Here is an 11,248-nt window from a genome sequence, read left to right as displayed (position 1 = left end):
ATTAGTCTGCATATACTGTATATGTATACTGTCAACTGTTATCTGTTAGGATTAAGCTACTTATTATTTTTCCAACCACAATAAAAAAAAAGATTGCAGATTTGGAATAGTGTCACAGGTAAATTTTAAGGAAACTTCTTACATCATTTTAAACGTGAATGAAATCTATGAAATAACGTTTCAATGACATCAATTGATTAAGCAATTTAGTTATACTAATGATTTATGCTAACGAGGTTCACCATCATAAAAGCACCTGTGAGTGAACACCTATTTGCATACTAAAGAAGGCTTGGTTGGAATGAAAACATTTAGAACAGAAAAGTAGCTGCAGTAGCTCTATTACAGCTTTAGCAGCTTAGCCATCAGCTATCTTAAAGCAACAGAAAGGTCAAAGGTGAGAAGAGCTATGAACCGCACGCTGCCACCTCTGTCTGCTGTTACTGTAATTGTCAGTGGGAAGATAATGATTCAAGAGGGAACGTGATTAATGTTGCACTATGGCACGCAAGCAGGAGGCAAAGGTCAGCACGTGAGCGGTGAGCACAGATTATGGGCAGTTTGTGAGGGGGTGGGGGTTGGGGGGGAGAGAGGGGGATGGGCCAGGAGGCGGAGCTCATGTAACACAAGCAGGGGCCACAACCCACGGGGATCAGATGCACAGATCGCAGCTGGACACGGGGTGAGAAAGAGAGAGAGTGAACGAGAGAGAGAGAGAGGGAGGTACCCGCGATGCCCGTGTGCGGGCGCAGGACGCTCCCAAGCGAGGACCCCGAAAGTCCGAGCGGAATTCGGAGGACGGAGGAATTCCGAGCGGACCAGCCCCTGCCCGGCCTTCTCAACCTGTGTCTGGCACTACAGGTACGGCAAACACACACTTATACCTCAGGTATGGTAAACACACACTCATCCCTCAGGTACGGCAAACACACACTCATCACCCTCAGGTACGGTAAAGCCATTCTGACCCCACACCAGGAAGAGTAAATGTACAGTAGGAAGACGGGCGTTTCATATTTAGGTTATTAAATCACACTTATTTCGGCTGCTCTGTATCGTTCCTGTACAGCTGCAGTTCTGCGCAGTTCTCTCTGACCTGGGCAGGACGGCTAAAATAGTCTCAGCCAAGACAATGATTCATTAAGGTGTTCAGGTGCGTGTGCTCTGAGCGCAGAAGGGAATATTATTTTAATGTGTTATGGTACACTATGCTCTGTTTGTCTTGGCTGTTTTTTCACTCCCTCAGTTAGTTGTACTTCGACCTTTCGAGATCCTTATTTCCTTTCTCATTGCTTTTCTATCACTCTTTCCCTCTCTCACTCCCTCTCTGTTGGTTTGTCATTATATTCTCTCTCTCTTTCAATCTCGATATCTCTCATTATTCTCCACAACCCACTGATTGGGTGAGAGCCTTTAGGGTCAGCTACCCTGCAGAGGCAGCTCATCACAGTGGAAGTCTGTAAGCTGGCTCAGCGAGGGTGCAGGTTGATGACACCTCAGAGAGCGGCATGCTGCAGAGGATTCTGGGGGATGTAGTAAAGCAGGCAGTGCCAACAGTGAGCATAGGAGGAATGGGCCAGGCGCTTATGGGGGAACCTCTCTCTTTTCTCTCCAGTAGATTTGGCAGCGGCAGCTGGGGGGGGGGGGGGGTGTTTGTCTGTTGGAAATGTTTTGTTTGCAGCTGGGTGTTGTTTTTTCCTTAGGGGAGTATGTGTTGTGGGGCTAAGATAAGGTTTTTCTGAACCTTCTGTACAGGCAGGAAAAACTCACCACATGGGTAAACACATAGGAATAAACATCAGGGACGCAGGTCCACGGATGTGCATGTTGGTTTTGAGGGGACTCGTCTCTGCATGCCTTACAGTGGAGATGCTCAGGCTGAGTGCTCTGTTTTGGGTTTTATTTTTTGCATTCATTTTTGCGATTTGAGGGGAGGGGAAGTCTGAGGGGAGTTAGGGTGATATATTACAAAGTGCTGTTTATTTATTTAATGGTGGAGGTGTCTGTGTGTCCAACAAAATGAGATGTCAGTGAGAAGTCTACCTCTCTCTTTCTCTCTCTGCAGCAGGTTCTGGTCCAGTCGTCCTTGCTGGTTCTGGTCCTGGCGTTCCTGCAGCAGCAGATGTGGTTTCTGGAGGGGCAGAGGGACCATCTCCTGTCCTCCGCCTTCTTCTACTCCAGCCTGTCCACCCTGCTGCAGAGCTGGCTGGGGACACGGTGAGAGAGAGAGAGAGAGAGAAAGAAACATACACACAAACAACCACACACACACATGCATCCACACACACACACAGGTACACACAGGCACACACAAAAACACGTACCCACACACGCGAACGCACGCATGCACACCAACACACATGCACACACACACCCACACACACACACACACTCGGCTCACGTTGTCTCCCATGCTCACAGCCTGCCGCTGATCCAGGCTCCGTCCCTGGAGTTCATGGTTCCTGCCCTCGTCCTTACCTCCCAGCAACGCCATGGCAACGGTAAGTGACCCCACCCCCTCTCAACTCCGTACCCAACACGGCCACCCGGAGTGCCCCCGTTTCTCCAAACTATAATAAACATGGCAACCCTGGGTGACCCATTCCCCAAAGCAGAATGAGTGTGGAGCCCAGGAACTCTGTACAGGGAGGAATTGTGAGTTTGTGCTTGCTTGTTTTTTTCCCAGCAGGGACTGCATCAGCATGCAGGGGGCACTGTGGAGAGAAAGACAAGTCCATAGCCCCCATTGACCTCCAGAGGGAGGTACGTAGGAGTGCGGTCCTGTATCTGAAGTGCCTCCCCTGCTCGCTCTCTCTCTCTCTCTCTCTCTCTTTCTCTCTCTCTCTCTCTCTCTCTCTCTCTCTCCCTCTCTCTCCCTCTCTCTCTCTCTCTCGTGCATTTGGGCTTTGGGTTTGGTTCTTTGTTTCCACTCAATAACTTCATTGCGTCTCCTCCATCACTCTCTCGCATGCAGTAAATTCAGATCGTCATCCGTCTCAACAAATGCCTCGCATTCTCAGTGTACTTAAATCAGGACTCCACTCTTCACTTGCATTGATCAGTTCTGACTGTGGGGATTTGTTTGTTAAACCCCTTCTCGCATATGCATCTGTGTCAGTTATATGACTGTGCGGTTCTTGAAGCGGAAGGAAATAAGTACAGTACTCACATGAGCAAAAAGTGCCAGTCTGACATACCGGAACTTCCCTTTTTTGAGCCAAGCTAACGTTGAAAAGACAGGTTCCTTTGCAGTTGGCCAGCATTTACAAAAATATTTCGCAGGGTCAAGAAAGTCATCTAACAAGTAATTTACTCAAGACGTAATCTACAGTTTTACAAGCAGTTTGTTAATGGCATCAAGCAGATATGCTCAGAATTCTAAACTCCAGCAAATATGTTGGGAGGCGTCAGCTGTAGTCAGAATCCTAATCTCTTAAACAGCGCAATAAGAACTCACCTTTGTTTTGGCAGTAAAAGTTAAAGCAAATACAAACCACAAGTCTGAAACTAGTAGTGCCACTGTGGTAAATAACTAGAGCTTGCGTTTCTAGATCCACTAGTAAGTGGCGGTACGCAAAAATAAGTTATGCTACGCTTTTGGATAAACATTTAAAATTGCCGGTACTCAGTACCGGTGAGTGGCAGTCCAATTCAAGCACTGGGACAGTGCTAAATTGTGGTGAATTCCAGAACAGGTACTCCCTGCCTGTTTTAAAATTAATTCAGTTATTTTTTGAAATCTCTTTTTCCTGTCCTGTTTCCCCCTGCAGCTGCAGGGCATGGTGCTGTGTGCTGGCCTGGTGCAGCTGGCTCTGGGCCTGAGCGGACTCAGTGGGCTGGTGCTCACGCACTGCGGGCCCCTGGTGCTGGCCCCCCTGCTGTGTGTGCTGGGCTTCTCCATCTACAGGGAGGCAGCGCTGCTCTGCTCCGACCACTGGGGTATCACTGCACTGTGGGTCCCCCGTCTGTCTGCACCGGTCTGTCTGTCACTCTTTTCTGCCCTCCCGTCTGCATCAACCTGTCTGTCTGTCATTCCACTAGCCTGTCTCTCTGCATCAACCTGCCTGTCTGTCATTCCACTAGCCTGTCTCTCTGCATCAACCTGTCTGTCTGTCATTCCACCAGCCTGTCTCTCTGCATCAACCTGTCTGTCTGTCATTCCACTAGCCTGTCTCTCTGCATCAACCTGTCTGTCTGTCATTCCACTAGCCTGTCTCTCTGCATCAACCTGTCTGTCTGTCATTCCACTAGCCTGTCTCTCTGCATCAACCTGTCTGTCTGTCATTCCACTAGCCTGTCTCTCTGCATCAACCTGTCTGTCTGTCATTCCACTAGCCTGTCTCTCTGCATCAACCTGTCTGTCTGTCATTCCACTAGCCTGTCTCTCTGCATCAACCTGTCTGTCTGTCATTCCACTAGCCTGTCTCTCTGCATCAACCTGTCTGTCTGTCATTCCACTAGCCTGTCTCTCTGCATCAACCTGTCTGTCTGTCATTCCACTAGCCTGTCTCTCTGCATCAACCTGTCTGTCTGTCATTCCACTAGCCTGTCTTTCTGCATCAACCTGTCTGTCTGTCATTCCACTAGCCTGTCTCTCTGCATCAACCTGTCTGTCTGTCTGTCATTGAGCCTGCCTGTCTTTCTGCAAATTTGTCCAACCCTGTGCCGGTCCATTTGTCACTCTGGCTGCCTGCCTGTCTTAATCACTGCCCGGCCAGTTCTATATGCTGGTCTCCCGGCCCCTCTAACTGTGGTTGATTATGTTAGCAGTGTAACTTCATACATCAGCTGCGAAGACCAAAAGATCTGCTCTCATGAAAAATGAAACCCCTTTTTTGTGAAACTTGCTAAGTAAATTGCATGCCATTTTGATCACCCACATAGTTAAGCTCTTCTGTGATACCTTTGATTTCTCTGGATATGTTAGGAAAGTCCTCTTAGTTCTCAGTGTCTGCTACCCTGCAGCCAGTCTGAGGGGCATGAGGGCTGTATAACACACTGATGCCAGTCTGTGGGGAATGAGGGCTGTATAACACACTGATGCCAGTCTGAGGGGAATGAGGGCTGTATAACACACTGATGCCAGTCTGAGGGGCATGAGGGCTGTATAACACACTGATGCCAGTCTGAGGGGAATGAGGGATGTATAACACACTGATGCCAGTCTGAGGGGCATGAGGGCTGTATAACACACTGATGCCAGTCTGTGGGGCATGAGGGCTGTATAACACACTGATGCCAGTCTGAGGGGCATGAGGGATGTATAACACACTGATGCCAGTCTGTGGGGAATGAGGGGTGTATAACACACTGATGCCAGTCTGTGGGGCATGAGGGCTGTATAACACACTGATGCCAGTCTGAGGGGCATGAGGGCTGTATAACACACTGATGCCAGTCTGAGGGGAATGAGGGCTGTATAACACACTGATGCCAGTCTGAGGGGCATGAGGGCTGTATAGCACACTGATGTCTGTCCCCGCTGTTCTGCAGGGCCGTCGTGCTCATGGTGCTGTTGTCTCAGCACCTGGGCTCCTGGTTCCTTTCCGCCCCCCTGGGAGGGTCCAGGTACCCGGTCTGCAGGATGGTCTCGGTGAGTCACCGTCCACTGGGGTCACCTGGAATAACGCCCCAGACGCACAGTAAAAACAAAACACAGAAATCCGCACGTGGTGCAGTGGGACGTTGGGTAGCGGGGAAGTGGGTGGGTTGTAGTGGTGTGGGGACTGTTGTTTAGGTTGGGTGGTGGATGTGGGGATGGCGAGGGGGGTAGGATATAGGGGAATTCCTATGGGGTAGAGGGGAAGAGGGTGCTGATGTTCAATGGAACGGAATGGAAGCAAATCCACGCAGCCATGTTCCAAAAAGAGAAAATGAAATTTCCCCTGGGAGTGTGTACTCCACAGCGCCCCCCCCCCTGAGGCCCGGTACCTGTGTGCAGGTGCTGCTGTCTCTGCTGAGCGCGTGGGGCGTGTGCGCCGCTCTCCAACACCTGGGACACTTCCGCCCGCGTCAGCTGTCCGAGCTGCTGCCCACATCGTGGTCTCCCAACCCCTCCCACTCTTCTCCCTGGCCCGGCCAAAACTCCTCCCACAGCACTCCCTGGCTCCACCCAAACTCCTCCTACATTGCTTCCTGGCCTAGCCCAAACTCCTCCCATATTAGTCCCTGGCCAAGCCCAAACTCCTCCCACAGCCTGACCAGCACCGTTCAGAATGACTTGCACCACGCTCCCTGGCTAAGTCTTCCTCTGACAGGTGAATACTTCTGATTTCTACCATTTTCACAAGTCTGTCCGTTGTCTTGAACAAAGACTTAGACAAAAAAAGGATGATTAGCATGAATGATTAGCAATCCTGACTGATAATGGAGATTATTTTTGAACAACAATCGTCAATAGCCAGCATATGTCAATGAATACATTGTACAGAGAGGTAAAGTAGAAATTACATTTAAAAAAGTTTACCAAAAAAAGACATTTCCCATTTAAACTGAAGCAGAAAACTTGATGCCTCTGTATTGTGAGTATATTCATGCTGGCTGTATTATACTTGTGTACTTGCTATTTATATTCTGATCAGTGCTTTTTCATATTCAGTCTATTTGCCAAATTAATTAATATTCTGGGGCTAGTAATGGGTAAATATGATGCTCACTGTACTTCTGTGCTCTTTTTGGGCAAATAGTATTTCAAAGACATGTAACTGAACAGGAAGGAGGCTCAGGGGAGTTGGAGTTTTAGCATGCACGGCAGGAGGAAGTGGTTGAATGAATGTCTTAGGTCACTCTGTGTTTCCTGTGTGTGCGCAGCAGGGGTAGGGCTCCCCCTGCTGTCAGCTCGGGGCATGGCAGCAGGAGTGGCCGCCGCCCTGGCTGCGTCCATCAGCTCTCAGAGCGTCTACCTGCTGACGGCCAGGCTCCTGGGGGCCCCGCCCCCGCCGGCGGCAGCCTGCAACCGGGGGCTGTGCGTGGAGGCGCTGGGGAGCGTGAGCGCCGCCCTGCTGGGCGCAGTGGTGGGGGTCAGCAGCAGCGTGCCCAACGCCTGCGCTCTGGGACTCAGTCAGGTACCACCGCGCGCCTCCGCCCAATCAGAGAGAGCCCAGCTAGGGCAGAAAGGGGGGCACTTCACCTGCGCCCGATAAATACGCTCGGCTAAAATCTGTGTCGTGAGTGAGAGAGAGATCCGTATTAAAATGAAAGGTTTCGATAATAAACGTAAAACAAAATAAAAACCTGCCACTTTCAAATAGTGCAACATATCTTTTGAAAACACTTCTGTGAAAAATTTCTAATACGTTTCAAAATGTTAACATGTATATTGCAGGTTAACATATGAAGTATATTGCAGTATGTTCCATTTTCTTAAGGAGAGACAGAAGGTGAGAGTGTGAGAGAGAGAATGAAAGGACAGATAAAGAGACTGAACATATCTGACATGTGAAGGACACGCGTGGCCGCAGTACCTGAGCACGGAGAGGGAGACGCGTTCGGTTTCGCAGGCTGTGTGTGAAAGTGTCCTCGCTGCCCTCTCTCCCCCCCCCCCAGTGTGGGTCCCGGAGCACAGTGCAGCTGGCTGCCATTTTGGGGCTGATCTTGGGCGTCTCCCCCCGTCTGACGCACATGCTGACCTCTGTACCCCTGGGCATCCATGGTGAGAACCCCCCAGGCCCCAACCTCCTCCCCCCCCCCCCCCCCCCAACACTGCCTCCCCTTCCTCCCATTCAGTACCCCTCCCACACCACTGACCTCTGACCTTTTAACATCTTATCTTCCCAAGGGGCCGTTCTCAGTGTGACCTACACCGTTGCCATAGCGACGGGCGTGACCTACTTCCAGTACACGCACATGGACTCCGGGCGAAACATTTTCAACATCGGCTTTGCCGTGTTCATGTCCCTGCTGCTCCCCCGCTGGTTCTCCCTCCAGCCCACCTTCATCTTCACAGGTAATAAAATCGAAAACTAAATTTCGAGTAAATAAATAATAATAACCACAACAATGCATTGTCATTAAATAACACTGTTTGCTGATCTCAGTGCTTCGCTGAAATTGGTGTGATGACACACCCACACCAGGTCTTATCTGTGATAACCACAGAGGCTAAAAAAAACCAGCTGCTCCTGCATGTGAATGTGACAGTGAATTGGTCTGTGTGTGTGTGTGTGCGTGTGTGCGTGTGCGCATACACACAGGTGTGTCCAGCCTTGATGTGCTCCTCCAGTCTTTGCTGACCTTACCGGTGTTCCTGGTGGGACTCCTGGCCTTTCTCCTGGACAACACCGTGTCAGGTAGCATCCCCAACACTCCTCTAACACTCTAGCCAGGTACACAACAGCGTGTTTGCTCAACAATCAACTCTGAGGACAGTGTTCTTATATCTGATAGAGCACACGTGATCCCTAACGGGTTTGCATTAACAGTAAGGACTGGTTATAAATGCTAATTCCTCTTTTCGTTTTTTTATCCCATTTTGGAATACCCCATTTTGTGGTTACGTCTTTCCCAATTGTCTGTGCTCCTAAATCATTTTGTGACAGCACGAAAAGTTCTATACAAATAAAGCTGATTTTTTGGAATGGATTTTGCGGTGTAGACTCACCTGCAGCCCTGTAAACCCAGTCAGGCAGCTCACAGTTCTCTCTCACTGTATGAAGTAACAAAATGGCCGCTGAGTGGTGGTGTTGCCCGCTGCAGGGTCCGCGTCAGAGAGGGGTCTCAACTCCGGCGTGATGGTGAAAGGGTCGCGGCCGGAGGCCGGCAGGGCTCCCGAATATTCCCGGCGGGCGGCGGCGGCGTACGACCTCCCGTCTCCGGTGAAGAGGCTTCTGGAGCTGCCGGGCCTCAGGACCATCCCCTTCTGTGCCTGCAGGACCCCCGGGGGGGAGGAGGACGACGCCCTGTCGCCGCAGGAGACCGCCGACCTCATGGCGGGCAGGGCGGAGCCCGGAGGAACAGCCCCAGAGGGCACAGGGGGCACAGGGGGCACAGGGGGCACAGGGGGACAGGACTGAAGACTGAGCACAGCCACAGCTCACAGTCAGACTGGGGCTTTCACCAGACACAGGTTAAACTCCAGCTGTCAGCACCATGTGACAGGGTGATGATGACCACTGCATCATAAACAGCAACTCTGGTCTTAGTGCTGATGTCATGAAGCTCAAAAACCCCTATTTCTGAGTCTGGCAAAGACTGCATAGGCACAGAGAAGCTGATACAGGGTGGCATCACTGATGATGGTGTTGTTGCTGAGATCTAGAGGTCTAGACTACCTACACATGTAAAACAGGAGATGGTTTCTAGGACTCGGGCTTGTTCAACAGCTTGAGGACACACACACACACACACACAGACGCACCCAGACATATACATACCCACCCACACACACACACACATACAGACGCACGCAGACAAACACACACTCAGACGCACAGAGACACCCACCCACCCACACAAACACACACACACACACACACAGACGCACCCAGACATATACATACCCACCCACACACACAGACGCACCCAGACATATACATACCCACCCACACACACACACAGACGCACCCAGACACATACATACCCACCCACACACACACACACACACACACACACACACATACAGACGCACGCAGACACACACACACTCAGACGCACAGAGACACCCACCCACCCACACAAACACACACACACACACACACACAGACGCACGCAGACACACACACACTCAGACGCACAGAGACACCCACCCACCCACACAAACACACACACACACACATACAGACGCACGCAGACACACACACACTCAGACGCACCCAGACACATACATACCCACCCACACACACACACACACACACACACACACACACACACACACACACACACACACACAGACGCGCGCAGACACACACACACACAAAACAAGTTTCAAGTTGCTTCATTCCTCAAAGAAATGTACTATTGTTAGGGCGAGTCAATCATTGCAGTTTTATAGTTATGCAGGAATTCCCTGCCGACAACTGTTAAAATACAATCAGACCTGGGTCAAGTACGCATTTGTTTTGGATTCATTGGAGGGGGAGAGACACGTGACAAAAGGTCGCGCAGTCGGATTCGAACCGCCGACGTCGCAGCTCGTGACGAACACGCGGACGGCGCTCTCCGGGCCACGCCCACGAGACACCGGGACGACAGCGGAACTGAAATGGGAGGAGACCCGAGAGAGGAGCCGCCGGTCGTTCCCTTCTGCCCCCGCCGAGTCTGCTCTGCCTGCGCCAAGCACTTATTACCCGCCCGCCCGCCTCGCTCTCTCCCTGCGCTTCTCTGCCAGCGAGCCAGCCGCACTCTGGACCAGCCGGACCGAACAGGCCTGCATCAGCGAGTGAACACACGCACACAGAGCCGTCTTCCAACTCTGGTGTTCAGGAGCGAGATGAATCGTGTCGTTCGGGACAGGCTTCAGAGAGGACACCCAACACCCAGGGCCTGCCGCACATCGGGGGGGCCTTGTCCCTGACTCACCTCCCTGTTCACAATGTGGAACCCTGTTAGTGACGTTAGACTTGCAGTGAATCCATCAGTGAGCGATGTTTTACCTTTTTAGACATTCCATTATGCCATAACTGAAGATATGGCTATTTGATTATTGCTGTACCACCTCCACCACCCCTACTACTACTACGACTACTATAAATAAATTACTATAAGGAAATTAATTATAAATTGATAATCATCACTATTATTTTTACTACTAGAAGTAGAGTTAGGAGTCTTTAAAATAGTCATTTTAATCTGAATGTAGGAAGTCATCAGTGGAGTCAGTTTCGCTTGTATAACTTGTCCGTGACGCTAAGTGATATAGATTTTAATATTCAAGCTTTCCATCACACACACACTCAGATGATCCTCGTCTCTGCGGTGAAGGCTCACGTAACAGCGTGTGTCACAGGTTTGCTAAAAGATGTTTCTTCTGACAGAACAGCTGACCGCGCAATTCCATATTAAAATGCCACGGTCGTCCGATGATAATTCACCAGGTACGATTTGCTGAAAACCTGCAATGATTTCCAAGTCATGTGCATATCACTTCCATCAATGCTCTTTACAAGTTCAATATATCAGACGGGCTCACAGCAAATTAGCCAGCAGCTCCAGTCAATATAAATGACTGACACGCACAATAACATTAGCAGCGATACTAGAGATTGACACTTTATTATATAGTTTCACACCAATAAACCAATTTATTTTAAAA

General features: G+C 50.3%; 1 protein-coding gene across 2 annotated transcripts; it reads left to right on the top strand.

Moving 5' to 3' along the window:
* Positions 1-653: 653 nt before the first annotated feature.
* slc23a3 (solute carrier family 23 member 3) lies at positions 654-9,389 on the top strand. 2 transcript variants are annotated; one of them, XM_035393523.1, is made up of 12 exons: positions 654-861; positions 2,066-2,217; positions 2,422-2,501; positions 2,690-2,763; positions 3,771-3,952; positions 5,494-5,593; positions 5,942-6,257; positions 6,811-7,064; positions 7,546-7,651; positions 7,778-7,945; positions 8,193-8,288; positions 8,695-9,389. In XM_035393523.1, exons 1-12 carry the CDS (start codon positions 733-735, stop codon positions 9,009-9,011), a joined length of 1,974 nt encoding a protein of 657 aa, XP_035249414.1. In that variant the 5' UTR covers positions 654-732; the 3' UTR covers positions 9,012-9,389. The 2 variants fall into 2 exon arrangements, with proteins under 2 accessions (XP_035249414.1, XP_035249413.1); XM_035393522.1 differs by having other exon boundaries at positions 2,687-2,763.
* Positions 9,390-11,248: the final 1,859 nt, after the last annotated feature.

Source organism: Anguilla anguilla, chromosome 15 (assembly GCF_013347855.1).
Source record: "Anguilla anguilla isolate fAngAng1 chromosome 15, fAngAng1.pri, whole genome shotgun sequence".
Taxonomy (NCBI): Eukaryota; Metazoa; Chordata; class Actinopteri; order Anguilliformes; family Anguillidae; genus Anguilla; species Anguilla anguilla.
Note: the sequence above shows the minus strand (reverse complement) of the source record. Positions and strands in the feature narration are given on the sequence as shown.